Genomic DNA, 25,023 nt, shown 5'->3' on the forward strand with positions numbered 1-25,023 from the left:
TATATATCATAGTATAATTTAAAAATACAGTAGTGAGTCTGCAATATTGACATCATAACATTCATGAATTTTAAGTCTCAGTCTCAATCCAGTAAATTTAGAAATAACTGTTAAAAAAATATTGTGGAATGAATGAAGTATGAAAATAATAATATTTTAAACAGAATTCTAGTATTTCTCTGCTCATTCTGGCAAATGCTTTGAAAGAAAAGTTGTTTTTTGTGGCTTTGGCATATGTTCTTTCGCACAAACTTCTAGGTTTCCCTCATCAGGGCTCAGAGTGAGCTTTCACCGAAACCTTCCTGTTGCCTGCCCCTAACACTCACATCTGGTCAGTACAATGGTGCTTGCTACATCATTACTGCTCCTGTAATTTTCAGATTATTTAGCTGCCCAACTCTAATAAGTCTCTATAGCACCTGCAAAAACAGATTTATTCTTAAGGACTTGTTAACACAACCACATTTACAGCATTTCCATTAATATCAAAGGAATTTCTGATAAAGGGTGATATCTGCTTATCTCTTTCCTTTTCCACAGATATAATCACACAAAATTTCAAAGCACCTGCTTTTACCAGATGGACAACAACTTTTCTATTTTCCTTTAACAAAACAGTTGGACACAAACAAATCAAAAAAAGGCAGCAATAGGTTTCACCCTTCATCAAAATCAAAACTGATGTTCATACTCCCAGGTGCAGAAGAACAACACAGTTCCAATTATAAAAGCGTGTACATACCTAACTTCATTTACTAAAACTTACCCAAAATGTGTTTGCAAACAGCAAATGGTGATTTTGATTTTCTAAATGATAAGAATATGTGCTCAGCATGTTGGCGTTGTTCATTATTGACCATGGAAGGGGGTGCCTAAAAAAAAAAATATAAAAAAAAGTTATTCAAGCACTGAAACTCCATCCTGATTGTAAATATAATAAAAGCAATGTCATGAACTTAGAAATGTTTGCCTTGTTAAACATCAAAACCAAGTATCTCCAGGCAAAACTACTTGCTCTTTCTCAGTCATAGTCTCTTCTTATATACCACTGTGTATTTACATCACATGTAAATAAGTGTGAATATTGAGACATCAAGCAGAGAGTGAATAATTCTAAGTATAGTGTTCCTAATGATGCATCTGAAGAAAGCTAAAAGTCAGATCTAAATTCAACCCATTTTTCTACTCAAACCAAAAATATCACTGCACACCACTAATTGCTGCTACACACGCTCAGTCCCAGAAGCAAAACACACTTTTTTTCTTCAGTTCTACATTTGTTTTAAAATATTTAATTGTGCAATAAATTCAAGGAATTGAAAAATTACTACAAATACATTCAAAAATAAAGTACTGTCAGTAACACACTACCCTCTAGTGTTTAATGTTGAAGTTGACATCCTGAAGACTTCAGTGCGATTGAAGAGACAGGTGAGCCTATCTGGGGATGGCTATGGTGGTTCCCCAGCTGCTTATACCCATCCCCTGACATCCTGGGCACCTTGGCTGCTCAGGTAGTACCTACTGCTCTGCTGCTGAAAGGCAGCTCCACAAAAAGAGTAGAGCAGAACTAAAGCACCTCTGATTGCACATGTAGAAAGACCACATCCATACTGCAGAGCCAGGTCAAGGTGACAGCACAGGTTATCGAACTTCAGCTGAATTTCCAAACTCCAAATTCCAGTCCTGTCCCTAGCAATCTGAGGAGAATGTGGGTGCCACCTATCTTTTGGTTGCAATTTATACCCACTGCTTTGGGAATAAAAGCACAAAGACCAAGGTTTTTAACTGAAGTGAAATATTTTCCAGTAAATAAAACATACCAAATCTGATTTAATTGTTTCATCCTTGATGGAACACAAGATGACAGAAGATTCACATAAGAGCAAAGAGCACCAGAGATTACAATTTAATAAATCTGAGTAAATGAAGCATGGGAAAGCAGGCTGCTGATCCTTTGATCAAGGGGGTCTTAATAAACAGCTGTCCATCTCCTTACACAGCTAATTTCTGACTTACACAGCTTTTCCTGTGCAGATATGAAAAATGCCTGTGAGGGGAGAAAAACAAGTAGTGGAGGAACGCAGTTTATGCAGAATAAATGCTCTGTCCCTTCACAAACCTGTTCTGCTCTACAGCCCGTTTTGGGGATGGGACCTCCCTGGACAGTGATTTGAACCTGTGCAGGACAGCTCTTTCCAGCTCTGGGAACAAGACCACGGTGTTTGTCCATGCCCCCTTCCAGGCAGACAGCAGTTCAGTGCTAGGTTGTGCACATGCATAGATGCAGTGTGCCTTCAGTTCATGACCACATCCTTGGAACAGCATCTCAGGGACCAAGTCAGCAGGTTGAAGGCAGATAAGCACACAGGAAAGCTTTCAGATATTTGGGACACTACACACTGCTGTATATCTGAGACAGAATTAAGCTCCATGGCAGGGTCAAGTCTTTCCAGGACACTGAGCTGCAGTGAACTGCAATCCAATGCAGAAACTCAAGTTTTAGAACTTTTTAATCAAAGATAAACTTCTAAAGAAGCAGCCTCATCAAATGGGATATGCAACATTTCTGCGATAAAGCCTCAGGTCTCCTGCATGCAGCCAGCCAACAGCAGGAGCTGCTCCCAACCACACGTGCTTCTGCAGTCTGAAGGACAGTACTTCTCTGCTCAGACCTTAGCTACATTCCCCGCAACAGAGCCAGCCATACTGAATGGCAGAAGAATATCTGGTGCAGGTTATCAAAAATGCAACAATGACCCACACAGCAACAGTTAAACACACACTTCAGTCAGTGCTACAGCAAATAAACCAAACCAACCAAACAAAAAAGCAATCCTCACATTTTTCCTTCATCATGTGGGCAAGCATTTGTGCAAATGTACTAAGAACCAGGTTGAGGAAGTAATTACCAAAATCCATCCCACCAAAGGCAGGTTCTCTTCATCTGGATCAGACAAGTGCCAGTGCAACAACAAGGAGAAAAGGAGTGGAATAACATTTCCCTTTCAACAGCACTGACCTTGCAGCTCACAACTCTGCAGTCTTGTGAAGATTACAGCCATGTTAGGAAGAATCCTTTGGGTGTGACAAAGCATAATATTTTTCAAGGTGGGGTAATTTATATTTACATTTTTAGAGCAAGAAGACCAAATTAGGTCTTGATTTGGGCTACCTGATCTTGAACTAACATTGCATTAGCATTTGAGTTTGTCATACAGAGATCCTGTCTATTTTCACTGTTCTTTATTAAGGGCACTTTCAGGGATATCAGTTGCAAACTATAGCACCAGTAAAAAAAACAGAGTAGTTATGGGAAATACCACCTTTATGCTTATAATACTAGGAAATAGACCTCTTATTTTACATTATTGTAACTCTTCTACTTCTTTGAAGTCCAGTTACAGAAGACCTTAGGCACCTTGGGAAGGTACATGGCATATCATATTCCCATATTAATTTTAAAAATCACAATAATTTAATGATACATTACACACTTGAACTCTCATAACTGTCCAGAACAGAAAAGTACAACAATCAAGGTTTAAACTGTACTATACATCCACCAGAGGGAGCTTAAAGCTCACAGTCTACTGCCTTCACTGCATTAAGACAGCATTTATCTGTACAATGAAAGTAAAGTACATTAATTTTAGGCTTTACAGAAAAGGCCAGCATATATATATTCTGCACACAAATTTCACATTACAAGAGCACCAGCTCAGTGTACTCGACAGCCCTGAATGCCGATGCCCAGCACCTTCTCAGCACAATAGGGTTAGAAAAGTACCCCGTCCTTGGAAGGTCCCTCCCCAACATACACATTCACTGTGTTTGTTCTAATTGTCTCCTTCATTCTCTTCTCTACCATCCAGCTTACAAGGAATTAAAAACCAGTGACATAATTATCAGGCTCTTTTGGCATATTGAAACTATTTGCAGCTACATCACTTTCACAGAATCACAGAATATGCTGAGTTGGAAGGGACCCACAAGGATCATCAAGTCCAGCTCAGAACCATCCCCAAGAGTCACACCATGTGCCTGAGGGCACTGTCCAAACACTTCTTGAACTCTGTGAGGCTTGGTGCTGTGACCACTTCCCTAGGGAGCCTGTTCCAGTGCTCAACTACCCTCTGGGTGAAGAACCTTTTTCTAATATCCAACCTAAACCTCCCCTGACACAACTTCAGGCCATTACCTCAGGTGCTGTCACTGGTCACCACAGAGATCAGTGCCTCTTCTTTCTCTTACGAGGAAGTTGTGGTCTGGCATTTACCTCTAACACCCATCTGTTCTCTCTTCTGCCCTACAAGTTACCTGTAAAAAGTTATCCAGGACAAAGACCACCTTTCTGGTTTTAGCATAACAAGCTACTGCCCCAAAAGAATAGAACTCTTTATAGGGATAAATCCCTATTTATTTATCCCTCTTTATAGGGATAAATAAAACTGCATCCTCTCAGCTACCATGGCTGTCTGGATACAGAAAAGCAGCAGCAGCGCCTACTGACTGGATTCAGCAGGACTACTGATTCAAATAGGAGCTATTCACTCATGGGAAAGACAAACTGAAAGAAGACAAGAGGCAGCCTAGCACTAATACTTGCAGGACCACTAAACTTACCTGAAAGCCTGGATTACTAATAAGAAAGTAATGTAACTCCTCGCCTTTCATGTCAACAAGTTTATAAAGAAATAAAAAAAAAAAAAAAAGGAGAAAAATTAAGGCAAGGTATCTAATGACTGAATTGAAACAAAGCCAATAATCATGCTACAAGATCTAAATCCTGCACGTGCTTACAGAAATCCCATACTTTCTCTGTGCTGTTGTGAAAAATCCCTTTGGAAAGGGAAGCACTGGAACAGGTTTCCCAGGAAAGTGGTGGAATAACCATCCCTGAAGGCATTTAAGAGACATGCCGATGTGGCACTTGGGGACCTGGTTTAGTGGTGAGCTTGGCAGTGCTGGGTTAATGGCTGGACTAGATGATCTTAGAGGTCTTCTCCAACCTAAGTGATTCTATGGACCTATTTAAGGAAAAAGCATGGAAAAAACAAGGTTTTTGCTTCCCTTCTCACTCCTCCTAGCAGAATCTGGGTAATCACGAGAATTCTCCTCAATCCATCAATGGTAAATGAGTCAGTAGAAAAAAATCTTTTTGAAAAGAACAGAAACACTAAACTTTAGGATGAAACAGAGCCCATGAAGTAAAATGTAGAAAAGACCTTTAACACTACACAGTCAGAAAAGAAGACTGAGGAAAAAAAAAAAAAAGAAAAATAGAGCTGGGAGTTTGAGGTTCCCTGTATTAGAGTAAACACAGAATAGAGTCCTCAGCAGTCAGCACCTTTCTAGTACTTTTGGGATACATGCAGGCAGATACAGTATGAAGGAAAGTGTTGGCACAGATCAATCAAACAGAAAAGTTGTCCAAATCATGGGCATATTTTTCTGGTGTAGCCTAAGCATGCCCCAACTTTCCTTATGAAGACTGAATGCACAGGGAATGACTTACAGCTCCTTCTGCACATAATGGTCAGTTCTGCCAAGAGCAAGTCCCTCAGTCTACACCTCAGATGCAGGCAAGCCTTCCAAAATTTGGGCAGTGATCTTCAATGGTAAAAAATAGAGATTTGGTTCTTATATCCTTGATTAAGAATCTCAATAGTTTTCTTTCACAGATTCAAATATCACCCTACATTTGATTTTTCACTTTTTGTACATTGAAAAAAACCCAGAAGCCCACTCTCACCTCACATGGGTGTCACAGCAGTGAGACAATTATTTTGGAATTATAAGAACCGTTGTGTAAAACTAATCTCAAGTCAGGTTTTCCTTTTCTTGACTATTAGATCACATACCTTACAAAAATCTAAACGTAACTTTCATGCAATTACCTTTTCTTTCCAGTGTGATAAAAACAAAACTCGATTCAGCTCTCCATCAGAAATAAAAGTTTCTCCTCAACAAGTTTGAGGTCAGCACATCCTCTTTAAGTCATGGAATATGCACACATGACTAGGAAACATCTATTGAAGGTACATGTGGAGAAAATAAGGGATAAAAATAAAAGAAAATCCCCAAGTTCTTACTTTACTTAGGAGTAGTTAGATGTACACAGAGGATCTGAAGCTACACATACATATTCAGAAACACCTGTTTTGTACAAGCATTTCCTACCTCAGTAACATACCTCTAAAAAAAAAAAAAATTTAATTATGACTTGTCAGGATGGAAAGTGCCAAAAAATTAAGGTAATAGGTACACAAGAAAGGAAGCAAATGGGTTGCAAATGAGATGTTCTCTTCATAAGGCTAAAGTTGAAGTCATTGTGTATTTGCCAGTGAGATGCTGAAGAAGTAAAACCACATCGACGTTTGAAGTCTGCTTTTTCAGCTCCTTCCCCTTACCTGAAAACAATTTTTGCTTTAAAAAAAAAAAAACAAACCACCAAACTGCATCAAATTCAACTCCCTCCCCAACTGATTTTGTTCAGGCAGTTTCATGCTGATCATCACGAATATACAAAATAGAACACTGTTTTATCATATAAGTTGCATTATTTTCTTATTGGTGTTAAATCACAGAATAGAATCACAGGATCACATAATAGTTTGAATTGGAAGGAACCTTTAAAGGTCATCTAGTCCAACCCCCTGCCTTGGGCAGGGACACCTTTACCTTCCGCTAGACCAGGTTGGTCAACACCCCATCCAACCTGGACTTGAACCCTTCTAGGGATAGGGCATCCATCCACAAGTTCTCTGGGCAACCTGTACCAGTGCCTCACCACCCTTATAGAAATTTTTTACAATCTTCTTAGAAGGCCAATAAAAAAGGCTGAATTGGCTTCTGACATATGAATCTTGACCTCTTCAACATCTTGTAGTTGAAGTTTGTTCAGTAGTTTGTTCTAGTATTGTTGCAGATTCCAGAGAATATTTGTTATTGGTCACTTAAGACACTGACAGTATCTTAAAAGTAACAACTTCTACCATTCAACATTATTATTAAAATCAATAACGGGATAGTTCTTTAATAATTATGATTTGGTTAGCCAGCTTGCACTGCTACTTCTGCATTGTGATTTTGATAAGAAAAATCCAGCTTGTGATCAAGTATAAACATAACTAAGGATGAGGTGAACAGCATTCATTCCTTGCAGACAGAAAAGCTTGCTAGAGACAAATTCCGATTTTTCAGACTTTTGCTATGGCAAGACAGCACTGAATATAGCCAAAGTCAGCATCTTTCTACAATTACACTGGGGGAAATCTGCAAATTAGTATGTCACAAAGAAGAGTCACGCACTCCTCCGGATTTTGCTGCTTGAGAGAATGCAGAGGGAGTACATTGGAGCATTTTAACATGACACCCACGGTATTCCCACCTACTTTAAGGTCCCCTATGAACAGTACAGCCTAAACACTAGTAGGATTATGGAAAGGCAAACATGCCTACTAGAAGAATTTCCTTTGGTTTAAAAAAAAAGATCAAATTGCTTGTACCTGCTACTACTAAAGCCAAGTAGGAACCTTCTTGCCAAAGGCAATGTTTATGTCTGCAAGTAAAGCACATTACAAACTTTGACAAGAGCAGAAACAAAAATCTGGTATTTCTACTGAAGCGTGACTTTGTAAAATTCACCACAAACTCTCCAAACTGAGCTCCCCCAAAATATGTAGGGGAACCTTGCCTTCCTTGCAGCCTAAAGGTAAAATAAAACTGTTCCCGAACTCTGGTCTGTGGGACATCAGCTTAAAAAAAACCAATTAAAGACATTAGCTCTTCTTCATAATGGTGTCTAGACTCTGTACCTCAGAGAGCCTGGAAGCCCCACAAGAATAAAGCTAAAGTCAACTGATCCCCATCGATACACAAGGCAAAAGCCATCACAGACGGCACTGGCACCACTGGGTCTGGACCTTGCCGACAGCCACCATCAGGCAAGACACGCTCAGAGAAGCAAGGAATAAAGGAAGCCCAGATGGCTCACCAGCATGTCCCAGCAGGCAGGGAAGCCAAGTAACAGTGAGGCATATGCAAAGGAGAAAGATCGTGAGTAAACTTGAGAAGCATGTGCAGGGGAACACCATGTGATGGTGATAACACAGCTGAGGAGTAAGAGCAAAAATAGAAAGGGAAAGAGGAAAAAAGGGAAAAATAATCAGACACATGGGCAAGTAATAATTTTTAACTAGTGCACATATTGCGTTTAGGACAGCTAAATATATTACTCTATCCATGTAAGCAACTGCTACAGCTGCAACATAACTAAATAAACAAAAGCAGTTAAATTTTAACTTACCACATGTGCTCTTCTACTAAGATGCTCAAAACCCCCTAAAACCAGATTTTGTGTCTTAAACAACAAAAACACTTTAAGAGAATTACTCCCCAGCACAGTTCTGCTGTACAGGCAAGTTATAGAAAAGAATCAGACTTTCAGAATGAAGTGATTCCAAGCTTAACTCTACCAAAGCCATAACAAGCAACATGCCCCAAGACTGCATTATCCTGACTTCTGTGCAGTCAAGTCATAATAAGTTTCCATTCCAATTATACCACTAACACTTTTCAAGTGTTTTAAATAAGCTTTCTCCTACAGTATATCACAGTACACTCAAGAACTGTCATGTGTCTTATTAAAATAGCTAATCAAAGAGATTAAATACAGGCACAGAGAACTGCACAATTAGACACACTTTTGTTCTCAGGTATTCACTCTACTTCTGTAGCAGATAGTGACACCTAACAACGCAAGGATGTCTGGTCCACTTATGAAGCAGATACCACAAGCCAACAACTCAGGTTGCACGAGGATGCTCAGCTCTGCAGTCTTTGGCAACTACTTTACAAGTGGATCAGACGTTCCAGCCTTGGGCATGAGGCCAGAAGGAATTCAGGCAACTGGTATCAAGAGCAGTTTCTGCTGTCCCAGTCAGATCTGTCATTACACAACTGCTAACCTTTGAGTAACAGTTACTACAGAAAACCTAGCTAGCATAATGAACAACTCCAACTATGTTCCAATTACTTCCTTTACATTTGCTTTTTAGAATAATCATTTAAATTATAGTAGTAACTCATCTTCCAATTTAAAAGATAACAATCTTGAAAAATAATCTTGGGTAAGATGAGATAAATAACTTTGAACCAGACCTGCCTAGAGACAACATGGTGCAGGACTTAAAACTTTATGAAAAAAAACTTTCTTTGATTTTTTTTTTAATTCTTTCCCAAAAGTAATTATTACTTGAATAATTTAAACTCCAGAGTGCCCAGTACTTTTTGGTATATATTTGGAACAAATGTGTGGCTGCTGGAGGAATTGCCTCCTACACAACTACTCACTCACGTCTTGCTTTCATGTAGAAACTTAACAATAGGGGAAAAGAGACTATTTTTTCATATCAGCTTTTGCTTTGTATTTTGGAGCTGAAGTACTTTATTAAGTCTTTTGCAAGTAAAACAGGAGCTAAATTGTGCTTTGTGATAAGATCTATTCTCAGCTTTATATATGGTCTTACATAAGATACTATATATACACATTAATTGATTAAAGAGTCAAAGTAAATCAATTGCCATCAACATCAAAACATTTTCTGAGATAAGATTTCCTCTCCAAGACAAGCAACAAAAACTGCTGAGACTTTATTTCTCTACTAACAATTTGACCCACACTTATAGACTATCACAGGTTCTCCTCTGAAATCACCATTCATTTACTTGGACAGTATGCTTCAGATACATGACTTGTGGTAACCAGTCTGCAGAGGAACTGCTTCCACTGTTCATATCTGCTTCTCAGCCTCAAAACAGGTACCAGCGATCTGCTGGGGATGCAAAAGGGAGGAACGCAAAGTGGAATCTCTGTTCAAGGAAGCAGGACCACAAAGCAGCAAGAGGAAAGAATGGAGGATGAGGAAGGTATAGCCATCAGGTAGCTGGGACAAGACAATGACAAACACATGCCTCCAAGTGGTCTACATACGTATGCGAGCCGTTCATCCACCATCAGCTCTGACTGCCTCACAACACTCATTTAAGACTTTTCTGTGCACATTGCTCAAAAAGGAATCCATATATTCAACTAAACTAATGTTACATTGACTCGTGCCAACCTTCTGAAAGCACCAGATGAACAGGATCAGCCCGTACTCCATCCATCCCACAGAGGACAGCTACAACAGAATTTGGGAAAATAACTGAACTCTGCATAGCCCAAGATTTGCAAGTTTAGGCTTGTCAGTGCTGGACCAGAGCCCCATAAAAAGTAATCATTATTACAGACCCTACATACACTATGATCAAAATCTCAACTTCTTTTTTAAATCTTAATGCTTTCTTTACAGTCTCTGTGTGAAAGAGACTGTGAAGAAAATGTTTCTAATTCGTTTCAAGAAAATTCAGTGTAATTATAGTCTTTCACTTCTGCAAGTTTAGGCAATGAAAACCAAGATACAGTGAGGCACAAGACAAAATGCTTTAGAAAATTATGTGTGCACTTTAAACCTATTTGTTACTGTTTCCACCATAACTGCAATTCAGACATCAGTTTAAGCACACTGACAACAAACAGGTCTGAGAAATATCCTGTACTGGATACTTAGGCTACAGTAGTTTGGCTGTAGACAGGATGAATGCTGACATGAGCCTAGAAGGTTCAGACACTTAAATCAAATATTATTTATTTTTCTAATCTCCACATTCACTGTTCTAACACTTCAAAGCATAAGTGAGGTCTGACCTGCAGTTCTGTTTTGCAAAATAACTTCAGTAAAACACCCCAACTGAAGGCAATGGGCAAACCCATGAGGTCCCTTGAAGTCAGTAAGATCCAACAAAGCAACAGGAAGTCAATCCATGCACACCAGAGAAAGCTCAGTCAAGACAGAACAAGTATGACTCACTATGGAAGAGAAGGACAAAGATAAGAAAAACATCATAACTAGACAGAACTGTGACAGAAAGCCTCATTGTTCCAAATCCAAATCTTTTTAAAGCATTGAATGTTAACAAATAAAATCAATCTGCTTTGACTTCAGTAGAAATGGTACCTTACTACTGCAGTAGCACAAGAACCATAAAAATATACATTACTAAAGGACACAAAAAGTCAAAGTGCCCTTACTACAACTGCACTCACACTAGCCTCAAGTCCTGCTCTCCTGTTTCCTTCTGTTGTGTTAAGGTCAATTTTTTCTGTTGTGTTAAGAGAAGGGAGATTTGCCAGAAAATAAACTCCCTTGCATTCCAACTGGTCCTCAGGTATCAGGGGGCTGGCAGTGGCTGGCCTTACATTCTGAGTGATAGCCAATTTGGCAACACCTTCCTCTGACCATGTCCTGGAGCTGGAGTGAGCTTGGCCTCATTCTGCAGCAAGGAGGAGAAGGATTGGTGGGAACAAACCAAACTTTTCCCTGGGCTCCCACCAACTGCAGGTACTTCTCTCTTTCCCCACAAGGAGGCATGGACAGATACACGTGGGTCCCAAGTGAATCTTGGGACACTGTTATCCAAAAAGGTGGGAAGGAGAGGAGTCTCAGCATCAACACACACTGCAAACTTCACTGCAGGGTGGACTATCCCCATGACAGGCCCTGGTTCTCCAGCAAGAGGCCATGCACAGCCTCCAAAATCCTAATTATAACTTGATCATAAGATTCAAGTAGCTTAAGTCTGTATTGCCCATTTCTGTGCCTACAAGACAGCATAGACACAATTTAACAAAAAGTGCCAAGATAGTAAAAATGAATTTCAATACAAAGTTTAAAGTAAAGAAAGAACCACTGTGACCTCTTTTCTACTAGACATAATAATCATAATAATGCTGGTAATGGAAATACTCATTTTCCAAAGTTCAGATGTACTTGATATATATCCCATTTATTAGGCTCACTGTACATCAAATACAGTCAGCATCTGCTCTCCTTCTGAAACTTCATATTGTCTGTACGTGTAGAAGTGTCTAACAGTAGCTATTTTTTCCTACTGTCTAATTTCAAATTATACTTGCTGAAAGAACAGCTATAACACACACACTGCTGCAAGGGCGGTATTATTTTTACTTGCATATAGTCTTCTGCAGTAAGCATGTCCAGATGGAGTAGGACATCACAGGTGTAACAGGTAGCCCCTTCCGCCTCACATATCACCCCCAACACAGATGTCAAAATACATCACCCCATGAAATATTTAAACTGATACAGTGATGCAGTTTGGTTTCTGAGTGTTTTAGGCTTTGACTCCTATCACAAAAGCATTTCCTCCCACCAAGCTAATGAAGAAAGGCAGACACACAGGGCAGCCTCCTGTGTGCTTCCCTGCCAAATTTGGTAGTTTCTCTGTCAAAATTCAGGTTTTAGCGCTTCCTCCTCCATCCATCTTGGTAAAATATCCAAACAATTTTGTTCCATCATAATTATTTGGTAAGAGTTGATTAAAAGGAAGGTAAGGTAGTCTTTAGAATTTTCAGAGTTTATCTAAATTTGATGTGAAAAGCTCCTTTGGTTTAGTGTACTTTCAAAATGGCATGGCCCAAAACACCTACCTTTATTAATGGCTTTTAACTGTTGGGGCACTAATAAAAACCTACAGACACAAGTAAAATACACACAAAATACAATATCTGAATCACGTAAGCAAACAGAAATGTAGCTATAGACAAGAAATCAAAGTTTGGCAAAAAAAAGAGCAAAAGGATAGAGACCAGAGGAGGAAGTTCATCACCCGTGCTAGGTGGAGGATTAGAAAGCCAAAAGAAATTGCAAAACTGAAACAATTTTACAAAGAGAATAACTTCTTTCCTTCAAAACCAGGAAATATTACAGACTTGCACTGAACACATCCAGAAAAAGCTCCTGTCCCGTACATCTAGAATTGTACATACTTGAGATGGTAGGATGTCCCTTTACTTTCACCTTGTTTCATCACTTTGTTCTGCTGTTACAGACTAAACTACCTTACTGAAGAAGTTATGTATCTCTGTATTCATCCTGTGATATACAAAACAGACATATGACATGTATTTCTGAGAAAACATCTTTTAAAAAGCGTTTTTTTATGAAGAACTTTTTTTTTTTTACTCCACATAGAAACATTTTGGGATTTTATTTAGAAGAGGCAATTTTTAGGACTCCCTTAAAGTAAGTATTTGAGTTCACTCTAAGAATAATCTGCATAAATTAGCCAAGTCTCAAATTCTGAACACAGTGCGAACATACTTACTGAAAAAATGATTGTGAAGAAATGTGGCCATAATTATATATTTTATTCTCAGCTCTGTTAGAGGGAGTGTTACTGTAACATGAACAGAAGACTAGCTCCAGAAACAATACTGTCATTTCTCTTGATACTAGAATTTTATATTTATATATTTCGCACTAAACAATTCATTATCCTGAAGCTACCCAACATCTGTTCCTAATCCCATTTAAAACAACCTCAAAAAATAAAGGGTTTGCAGCTCAGCCTCCCAAATTCTCTCAGGAAGAAGTACATTTGTTTTTCAGCTTGGGCCTTGGTGGTGGTTGTTCAGAGGTAAGGAAAGCACTATTCTTCCTTCACCAGGGAGGAGTGTCCATGTCTTGTAAGCCTGTTTGCACATTTCCTCAACAATCAACAATCTAGGAAGCTACCAAGATTATGGTCGAAAGAAAAGTCAAAGAGCAGCAACATTATTACCAAAGAAAACAGTAGAAGCCAGTGACTGAAGAGATGACAAAGGTAACCTAAATGTGAACAGCTAAGACCTTAGAGAAAAAAAACCACAAAATGACAATGCAGAAACACACAAAACTCTCTTTGCACTTGAGATCAGTGAAGATTAATGTAATGCTTTTCAGCCACTGCTTTAACAACACACCAATTCAGCTTTAAGGCACCCAGCATCAAACCAGCATCTAGCTACAAGGGGAAACATACTCCTCTCCCCAGCCCAGTGTTGCAGTCCCATTGCAACAAAGCTACAGATCCAATCTCTCACCTGGACATCTCCAGTTTCTGTATGCACATACCTATATATTGATGCTTTGGAGAAGTCCTCATGAAATCTACCAGTGGTAAATGCGTAAAACGTAGCTTTAAGATGAGAGGTGTAACAACAAGAGGAAACTGAGCTGTAAGGTGAAACCCAGTGCAGGCAGGCAGGGTCTGCTGGCACCAACAGTGACTGGGTGAAGCCATGGCAAGATGAACGAAGAACTGACTTAAGGGACCATTGGAATGCCAAAACCACGGACACATGACCAAGCTGTGGCAGATTACCAAAACCTTCAAGATCACCTATTTGCAGAGGCAGGCAAAATCAGCAAAAAGAAAAGAGTCTTTGCTGCTTGCCCAAGGCAGAGAAGCTACACACGTAGATCCTGGGCCAGAAAGGATGTCACTTGACTCCACATCACCAGTTTGGACACCTTCCATCTGTCCCCAGAGAGGCACTGCATGAAGGCATGACTTCTCTTGTGCTGCCACAAAACAGACTGGTGACAGTTCTTCAGTAATTCATCCACAAGCACATAAATGAGCCAATACAGTTTGTGTTTTTACAATTGTTTCTGCTGCTTCTTAGCTTTGATAATGTTTGCATAACAGCACTAATGCCACAATTTCCACTCCTAGGCACACAGTATTATCCTACTGTAGCTTCAGCAACTGGCAGATCGTTCCAAAAGCCAGTCCAACTCACTAACCTAGCAGATAATCAATCCAGCAAAAAGACAAGTAATGTTTTTTCTCTGACACTCACTGTTAGTCTGCTTCAGGTTTCTGTGAAAATATAGCCTATGTCTGTGTCACATTTACAAGTCTGGGATTACAGATATTTTTCACCTTAATCAAGCCTTTTGAAATCCCAGAGACCACCATCACAATTAACAAAATTCTATGGCAAAAAACCTTTCTGCACTTCATCGATTTCACAGTCAGAGATTAATTATACAAAGCCTTCAAGAGACCCTGGCATAGGGCATATTTTCAACTGTACCTCCAGTATTTTGCACAGCTGCACTTAACACAGTTGGACTGCATGGTAAAAATACTGAAATCTGTAATTTGAGCACAAATCAAGATACATCATTAGCCTTTCTTCATGTTCACTTTTATAGTTCTGCAAATTTTGAATTTGGTAGGCACCACTAAACCAACTTATCTGATTTACAAAGTATCAAAACCAAAAAGAAACTTCATTCACTTGCTCCTATGTTAATCTAAATCTTTATTTTCTATTAAAAAAAATCAGTTTTGATTTGATAAGTAAGAGAATTATACCTGCTATTTCCTTAGCAATTTAACAACATAATTTGACTAAAATTTCTTTCAGCAGCATAGGCAAGCCTTCTCATCTCGGTCAAGGTAGTAAAATTGTCTGTAAGATAACACAGTGAAAATTACTTCAATTAAAAAAAAACCACCTCTTTTCCCTGCATCCACTTCCCAGTCTAGTTCACTATGCAGCCACTCAGGTGGGTGTACTACTACCCTCTGCTTTGGCAGAGCTAAAGGCAGCACCGTACAGCGGCCACTCTTAGTTAAGTCTCAGAAGTAGGAAAGTTTGGACTTTTTCTGTTTCAGAGGCAGAGAAGAGGAAGAAGAGGAACTATGTAAAATATATCCTCCTGCTTTCATTTCTTAAAATCCTTATCTGAACAACTACTCCCTATTCAACGGGATGTATTAGACAGTTTGAAGGGATGAAAAAGAAGTAGAGACCTGCATCAGTCTCCTACAGCTCAGATCTGACATCTTCCCTTCGACACCACATCTCCCAGCATGTATGTGGGTTTATGCCACTCATACACCCCACTATGCATCAAAATCACAAAGACCTTATGTATACCTAATTCAGGTAGACTTTTTAGAATCAAAACACCGTCAGAAATTGATGAAAAGGAGTATTTTACTTATCTGCTTGTGACAGGATCAGCTCAACTTAATAATCAAGAGGATTTCTTCTACCTCTCCATAGGGAAAGCTGTTAATTAACTAATGAACACAGATTAGCATAACAACGATAAGACTCTTAGGAAGCAGGTTAAAGGGAAAACAGCAGTAGGTAGTGCCTGAAGAAGAATTATCCAGATGGAGTTGTGGACTAATGAAGCACCCTGGCAGATGAATGTAGAAGAAAATACACAGTATTGACATTGATAATTCAGAAAAAAAATATAGAAATGCAACTGTGACATGTCAAATGGGTGCAAAACATTATACTGATTCAAAAAAACAAACACTCCCTCTGTGAAATGGTCAGAGGAAACAAGCCCTAAGCATAAAGAATCTCATTTCACTAGCTTTTAATTTCATCAAACAGTATCTTTACTTTCCAAAGGTATCAAAATCTCTATCAGTTCTCACTTCCCTAATCTCAACTGTTCATCCTTAGTACAGATATGGCTCCATGCACATTTGTTCTCAGCTCCAAGGTAAAAGTTTCACTAGCACGGTGCACACTGCTTGTACTTATCTTCCAAGCTGTAATCTGAACCGTGTGTCTGTAAAATGCACCAACCATAAAAGTTCTGAAGCAAAAGATAATACAGCACACATCCAGCTTGTTTTGCAGGTGATGAACTGGAGGATTTCCACAAATCTTCTCAGCACTGGAATGATTAATTTGTCTGATTTCTTCCAACAGGTAACTTGCCATAACAAAAGCAGAGCTAGTCTACTTCCCCCTTTCACCCTTACTATGGAGCCATGCTTCACAGTCTGGAAAACTGCCCTACAATGAAGAAAAATTGCAACAAGAAACTGAACTTCCTTGTGGAAGTAGGAACGTCATGGCCCTTGTGGAAAATGGACTGGTTTATTATGTCAAGCTACAGAGAAGCCATGAGATGGTGGAGAATTGACAAGGCTGGTTGGGCAAAAATATGAGCTAAGCCACTTGCTTATCTTGCACCTGGGATCAAGCAAGGCTTAACAACTGAATGGTGGCTGGGCTGAAGTGGAGGCCTCACTGCCCAATATTGTCTCAGTGAAGTGCAGAAGAGCATCCACATCTCTGTGCCAGCCCTCAGCCTCACTGCCCCTTCACCGTGCATAACAATCCTTGTTATAGATCTGTTCCTTTAAGGAGATAAATGGGAGTAAAGACCTGGTGAAGGTCAGCTGGCCTTCACTGCTGCCTCAGCCAGGTGGAGGAAGACACTGAAGTGCCACGGTCCTCTGCTGCCCTTGTTTCAACTGTAAATTCTATAACTCAGTTTGACTGAAGGTAACCAGAGACCCTCTTTATCCCTCATTTACACATAAAAAAACCACACCAATATGAAAATGAGAAAACAGCTGCCCCCACCCCACATCTACGACAGTAGAGACAGATAGTCAATGATTTTTGACTACACTCACACCTTCATTTTTCCATGGACTATAAAATTGGTATTTGAAATCCTCTACTGTGGAAAGATAAGAATACAATTCCACTTTGCAGACAAGTCCATGAGCTTGCTCCTCCCTGCTTCCCAAAGCGGAGATGCCTCTTTGGTAAGATTTGCACCTGACTGTGCTGGATCATAACTGTGAGCAACTGTACATAGCACTATGCACTTATAATTTGTAGGCCTAGTGCATTTATCATCAGCAATCTAACAAATGCTGCTTCAACAAACCAGACTATTCATGAATCTGTGACCATGAAAGTTCTGATTCAACGCAACCAGACTTATAGTGCCTAACTGGATATAAATCAGAAACAAAGCACACCCAGCCCCTCTGATTTCTGAGGACCAGCTAGAATGGAAAGGGGGTTGTTTTTTGCCAGTTTCATACACTTACCACAACAGCCCTGATTTCCAAGAAAGGTAGGTCAAAAAGAGCCAACCATACAAACTGTCACGGTTGATGGTATAAACAATTTGGTCTTATTAATGTGCCCCCTTTTACTCTGTAAGCTTATGTGAACATCTGAAAGAGCAGTTTGTATGACCACCATCAGACTACTCAACTTTAGCCTGAAGTCTCCCTCAGAACGGCAGGATAAGCCACAAACTAAGTAGCACCCTGAGAAGATGGTAATGTGTGAATCCACTCTACCCCAAAAAACACACCACAGTGAAACCAGACCATTTACAAACTTTTAAAGAAGCAAAAGCCTTTGCTCAAATGGTCTTGAACCTGTTATTGGTACCCAGTCACAGTACACAGAATAGCTTAGTATGACAGGAACCTCTGGATCTAACTTCACTCAATCCTCTGCCCAAAAAAGAACTCGTTTCAAAGTTAGATCAGGTTGTTCAGGGTCTTGTTCAGTCAAGTATTAAATATCTCTAAAGATGGGAGATCCCATAGCCTCGCAAGGTAGTCTGCTCCACTGACTTCACCAACCACACTTACTGTGATTTATATTTCTTCTTTGCCTTCTCTCCAGCTGGAATGTTTCTTTCTGAAGCTCGTAGCCTCTTCTCTTTTCAGTGTGCACCTCTAAGCAAAGTCTGGCATTTCTAATATCAGGACAGCCTGAGTTAGCAAGTAAATTGTACTGTGAAGGTATATTATACACTTGAGCCAAGCTGACAGCACACCACTAACAGGGACAGACCATCCCTGTACGTGTCCAACAATCTAATTTCAGTGCTCCTGTGTTAGCTCTGCAACCTAAATGGCTGCACAGATAGCCAATTCGTCTTGCTAACCTGACAGAAATCCATTCCCTTGTTTAGTTCCTATGTCATCTCAGCAGTATTAATATCTTCTGCACAGGGTCACAAGGGAGAAAGTGGAGCTGCAGGTAAGAACAGAGCACCCCTTTTCAGAGGGAGAGGGGTGGAACATGCTATAACCTACAAATTTCCATTTAAGTGTCATAGAATATCATATGCTAAAAAATTTCAACCTGCTTTAATGAACTTTCAGCAATAACTAGACAGTCTTAGGCATGCTTCCTACTTCATCCTCTCACCTCTGGGATGACATTTACATTTCTTTCCTTAATAATACAACCTATGTCTTCTGTCATCCATGAAGACAGTTATTAAAATAGTGCTTAACTAATACTAATTATATTTGGCATTATTTACCACCTGAGTCAAACAGAACGTAAAAGATAGGAAATACATTTGGTTAGGGGATGTAATGCCAGTTGGAAATGGAGGAGCAGTAAATTCATTTGGTTCATACAGGTGCTGGTGTATGATCTTTACCAAGCCATAGTCACAGAGGCCAAAGGAGTATACCAGCCTGTTGCACTGAAAAAGTAAACACCACCTAGATTTACTGGAAAGGAATTAGGTACTGCAAAAAGCACATACTTTTTATATGGCAAATATTCTCACACACACCAAAGAAAACTGTCACAATACCAGCTTCAAAGTCATATTTGGCAGCTAACGACAACATAAGTTTCATCTTTTACAACAACTCTTCAATTTATACCAAATTTCAATAATTTCCCAAACGAAGCCTTTTGAATGTGGGTTACCCAGAATCTGTTGAAAGGTGTTACTGATAACAAAGGAAAAGCATTTCCATAGAGCTGTAGAGAAGCTTGGTGAGAACAAATTGAATCTTTCCAGTTTTCAAACATGGCATGCCATGCTTTATAAAGTCCATAAAGATCAGCAATTTGTAAGATCAGGACTCAGGTATCCTTTATCTGACACATAAAAAGTAATTTTCCAAAGGAAAACTCAACTAACCCAGATCAATGAAGAAATAAAAAAAAGGAATTATGAAAATACTTATCAAAGATTTAGAGAGCTCACAGTAATCCATACTTATCCTCGAGGAAAGTTAATTAAACTCATTCAGGTCTTTTTATTAGCACATCTGAATTTCTCTAGTCCATTATTCTCCTCAAGGCTCAATATTTCAGTCTGAAATCAAGACAAGTATCACGTAAATCACCACTCCGTGCTCCATCCTTTGATACAGTGCACCACTTTTGATGCATGCCTAGCCAACTGTATTTTACAAAGATTGCTCTGGTATTTTACAGGATTCTCTTACCTGCAACAGACTGCCACAAGAAAACTTTGCTGAATTCCTCCACAGCTCTCTGCCCAGTTAAAACTTCTGCCATCTACTGTCAGACCATTCACAACTCAACCCTTCCCCATTGCTCCAGGTATGACTCCACTGCAAGGTGCTGACCTCTACTCATGCCCTCCACCACTAGCACCAGGTTCACCATCCTCCCTCCCCCAAGTCCTCAGATTTTTACAGAAATACCTTTCTAAGTGATCCCACCAGTTTGCCTGATCAGTTCACAGCCTCTCAACTGCCACACACAGATATTTCCTGCCCTCATTCCCAAGCAAACCTTTTACCAAACAGTCCAGTCCTCTGGCTAAATGAAATTCAGATGATCGTGTCCAGGTGCAGTTCTGAAACACAATTACACCTTTGTTTTTTGCACATTTGCTAGCAAGAATGAACAGGAGCAGTGCTCATAACCCTCTCAGACTCTGGGGTCTCACACCCACCTTTGTAAAGCACCTGGTGACCTCCTCTCCTCCAACGCTCCAAAGACCAGATGATTTTTGAGAAGGAACACAGAGCAGTAACCCTATACAGTTCTCACAGCTCTTCCACAGCCAACCCTGCCTGACTCTGGGTCCTTACCCTCATGGGTAGCTTTCATAAATATCTTTTATGCAGCTTCCTCAGTAAAAGCCATCTGACTAATTCTTGTCAGTTTAGTGTTACCTACAAAACTTCCAAGAACAGCTGTGGAAAAGAAATAAGAAAAACCTAAAGAGCTTTTTATACAAGTCACCTTTCATACAGTCAGAAGCTGATGGGAAGAAGCTGGAGATTTAACAAGAATCCTAACATCCATGTGCTGCAGACTCCAAGACATTTTACCAGCACTTATTCTTCAACAGAATCATAAACATTACCATAAGAGGCCTGTATCTTTTCACTGTATTAATGCTTTTATTTAATTTAACTCCACAGTAAGTTGATTTTCCCTCTCTATGACAGCAGGGCTATGCTAGGGAAACAATGCCCACACGAGTAACATTTAGTCTTCCAGCACAGATGCAAGACTTTGGACATGTCACTCCACGTGCTGTTGGCTTGACACTGGAAATTACCTAGCCACCAGCTTCATTCCACACACATGTTCTGTCTCATAATACTTATTACATACTTCCCCTATGCAGTCAAACACTCCTGGCAATTACTGCAACTGTGTTATTTTTGAAACGGAGATACACAGACATTATGAGAACGTCTAACAATCTCTACAGTCAAGTTTTGCAAAGCACGCACAAATCAGAAACAGCTCAAAGCTTAAAATGCATCACTGGTCACACAGTTCTAGAAGTGCTTTTGTAAAAGGAAAAGTGCTTGTTGCCAAGTTATCTATCTTTACTTTCCTGTTTGGAAACATAACCAATGTTTCAGGCTTTGACTTCAAAAGGCGTAACACACACACATTTTGATAGGACACCCTGGAGTAAAGCTGATCACCTGTTGCTTTACAGTCAGGCTGTTTCAGCAAGACACTGAACTGCAATTGTTCAGGCTCTGGTCATTGATTAATTATCGATACCAGGTAAACTTTACTATTACTTCTTTGGGTTTTTTGAAACCTCTAAATATCAACAACTCACAAACTTTATTTCTGTTGGAATTGCTTTTTGGTAAGATAAATTTTACAGTGAAGGCTTTCAGCTGGACATTTTTGGAAGATCTGGAAGGATGACCTGTGAACTACACTAGCCAACATACAGCTTTTCATTCAAACTAACAAGTCTTTTACAAGGATGCGCAACCAGGATGTTTTAACACCAATGGTCACTACCAGTACCCAGATGCACCATATTTCTGAACTTCTGCCATATGGACTTGATTTTCCACGCCATTATGAGAATAAGACAGCACATTCCCAGTCAGCAGGAATAGTTAATTGAAAATAAACAGATCAGGGTGCGAAGCACCATTAATGGCTTTGCTTCAAGACGGCAGCATCGTGAACCTGTGGCTGCTCGGTGCTCCTCGGCTTAAAAGAAACCCCGGAACGGCATCGCGGCACTCCCGAGGCCGCTTCCACGCTGCTGCCGGCGCCTCGCTGCCCGCGCCGGGCTGGGACGGGCGCGACCTCCCGCCGCTGCCGCGGGACGTGCCCGGGGCCCCGGCCTCGCCGCCGGGAGGGAGAATTGCTCACTGGCAACTTCGGCGAGGGTCTCCGCGGCGGGCAGTGGCGGTGCGGGGGCTCGGGGACGGGACGCCCCGCAGGCAGGGTGGGCAGCGCAGGGCGCGGGCAGAGCCTGCCCAGGGCGGCGGGAGCGGGCGGCACATGGAGCGGCGGCGCGGCGTGAGCGGCGCGGCCGGCCAGGCTGGGGGGCCACGGAGCCCGTCCGGGCAGGGGAGGGGCAGGGAGGGACGGAGCGCGGCCGCCGGGGCGGCGGACGGGGCGGCGGGGACGCGGCTCCCACCGGGCTGCGCCCCGAGCCCCGCGCCCCAGGGGCGAGAGCGGCGCGAGCGGAGGCGGGGAGGGGAGAGGGGTCCGGTGCGGGCGCCCCTCCCGGGGGCGAGGCGCCGCTCCGGGCGCGGCGGTGCCGCCGCCCGCCTCACCATGAGCACTTTGGCCGCGTTCTCCAGCTGGGCGATCACCTCGGGGGCGCCCCCCGCCGCCGCGGCCGCCGCCGCCATCATGGTCTCTCTTCAATGACGCGCCATGCGCTGCATTCTGGGGCGAGGCGGCCGCGCGGCCAATCCCGGCCCGGCCCGGCCCCGCCGCGGAAGGGAAGCGGCGGCGCCGCCGCAGCACCGCGACCGCCGGGCGGGGACAGCGCCCGCCCTGCGCCACCCTCCCTCCCGCTTTCCCTCGCCCTCCCCTCCCCGCCCTGCGGGGCGGGCCCGGCCCGGCGCACGCGGCGAGACCTGCGGAGCCGCGGGGTGGGGCCGCCACCGCCCCCCGTTCTGCCGAGGTCACCGCACCTGCCCGTCCCGCGGGTTGTTATGGCTGGGAGGGACCTCTGGAGATCACCCACACCAACCCTCCTGCCAAGGCAGGGTCACCTGGAGCAGGTGACAACGGGAACGGGTCCAGGTGTGTTTGGAATGTCTCCAGAGAAGGAGACTCCACGCTCTCCCCGGGCAGCCTGTTCCACTGCTCTGCCCCCCCTCCGTGTAAAGAAGTTCTTCCTCGTGTTGGGCTGGAACCTCATGTGTTTTATTTTATGGCCATTGCTCCTCCTCCTGTCGCTGGGCACCACTACGCCACCAAAAAGAGTCTGACTCCATCCTCTTGGCACCCGCCCTTGAGATATTTATCTGCCTTTCCCTGTGCCTCCTGGTGAGCTCAGGCGTCAGCGAGGCCGCAGGCGCTGGGTGGTGGCACTCCCTTGTGCTTAGCAGTGCTTGCAGGCTGGTAGTGGGATGGGAATCTTTGTATAAAATACAGCTTAGAAAGTGGTGGTCAGCATCTTTACAAATGACCTGGTTTACGACAGACAAGAAACCCCCAAGCCAATGTTTAAAACTGATCTGAAATGCACTTTTTCCAACTTAAATTCACCTGGAGCTTCTTTTGTGTTATTGGATGTGGAGTAGTTGACAGTGTCAACTCCGAAAGATAGGCTGAAGAGAATGTTGTTGTACACCTGTAGGAGCAAAAGAACTCTCAGACTGTGCCTTCACTGGTGTTTCATTTTGGTTGAGTAGTTTGCCTTTTAAACAAATCTGATGGTTTCCACTTCAGTTTGCACACTGGAGCAGGGCTGGAGCTTTGATACTTTCAGATGAAGCCAAAATGAAAGATCTGCAGGTACCAAGGAGTATTCAGTGCATAGGACGAGGCCAGATCTCCCTCAGAGCACGTCCCTTGCAGTGCAGACCACTGAGCAGCATCAACTGTTTTGTTCCCCAGCTCCCACTGGACCACTCTGCTCTAAACACAGCCAGGTGTTTCCAGCCATAGTTCTCCCAGCCTTGAGGAGACATTAGCTGAGCTTTAGTGCTGAGCGTACACAAAGTTGGGAATTTATTAGCTAACAGAGCAGGCTGATAGGAGTGTTGAATGCTTGCAGACTGTTCACATAATCTGAGTATAAATGTGCAATGTTTCCGTGCAGGTGATACGATGTAATAGCCAAAGGCATGGGAAAGAATCAAGGAAATGAATGACATCAAGAAATCTATCTTTCCTATTCCAAAGAAGAATGCATGTATTTTTCTCTTAAGGAAAATATGCCCAGTGTTGTAGGGGGCATGGCAGTGCTCCCTTCTAGACAAGATTAAAAGTAGCAATAGATTGATTTTGTGGTTTACCTCAGAGGTAATGTAATTCATGGAAAAACATTACATGTGTTTCAGGGTAACATTCAACTTCACTGCTGAATAATGTGGGGAGATCAGCAGGGAGGGATGAGTATCAGGAAAATTGAACCAACAGCCAGAGTTGGAGGAGTTCAAAGGTAGTGAAAGTGTGACAACACACTTAAGTCCTGAAGTGTGTTTATTGGGCAAACAGTGCAATATACAGTGGAACAGGAGCTAAAGACTCAGAAGTTTGTGTACAAAGAGGTAATATGTAAAAAAACCCTCCCAAACAGTATGGAAAAAACTATTTTAAGGAATTCTGTGTTCTGCAAAGGACTACTTCAGTTCAGTATTTCTGTACTTGTAAACTTGTATTCAAAATGAGATTCTGCAACAACTTCTTTAACATGCTCAAAGGTCCTTCATTCTCCTATGGAGTGTTCAGCAGCACACTTGATTAGCCATGGGAGCAATAGAAATAGAATAGTATTGTTCAGGCTGGGGGGCTCAGGAGGTCTCTACTTCTGCTTCTTGTATCTTCTGACCAAGCTGCTTAGGGCTTTGTCCAGCAGGGTCTTGAAAACCTCCATGAATGGAGAGAGCACAACTTGCCTGGGCAACATGTGCCAACTTGATTGATGGCAACATCACAGGGATGTTTTTTTCCCCCTTTAATTAGGACCTCCACATATGACTGTTGCCTCTGATCCTGCTGCCGTGCACCTCAGCAGAGAGTTTTGCTCTTGGATTTCCCTTCAAGCCTTCTGACTGGATGCAGTTCCCTCAGTCTCTTCTCACAGGGCATGT

General features: G+C 41.8%; 1 protein-coding gene across 2 annotated transcripts in view; it reads right to left on the reverse strand.

Moving 5' to 3' along the window:
* The window catches only part of XPO4 (exportin 4), an 81,921-nt gene extending 59,186 nt beyond the window's left edge, over nucleotides 1-22,735 (reverse strand). The window contains exons 1-2 of one of the 2 annotated variants that reach the window (XM_050332625.1): nucleotides 22,528-22,735; nucleotides 767-872 (exon numbers count right to left, since the gene is read on the reverse strand). In XM_050332625.1, coding sequence (XP_050188582.1) covers nucleotides 767-872; nucleotides 22,528-22,608 — 187 coding nt within the window. In that variant the 5' untranslated portion in view covers nucleotides 22,609-22,735. The remainder of the gene's footprint in view (nucleotides 1-766; nucleotides 873-22,527) is intronic. The other variant, XM_050332626.1, reaches the window with a different exon arrangement.
* Between the last annotated feature and the right edge of the window lie 2,288 nt (nucleotides 22,736-25,023).

The sequence above is a fragment of the Myiozetetes cayanensis genome, unplaced genomic scaffold, assembly GCF_022539395.1.
Source record: "Myiozetetes cayanensis isolate MyiCay16 unplaced genomic scaffold, myiCay2020 scf5-8, whole genome shotgun sequence".
NCBI classification, from domain to species: domain Eukaryota; kingdom Metazoa; phylum Chordata; class Aves; order Passeriformes; family Tyrannidae; genus Myiozetetes; species Myiozetetes cayanensis.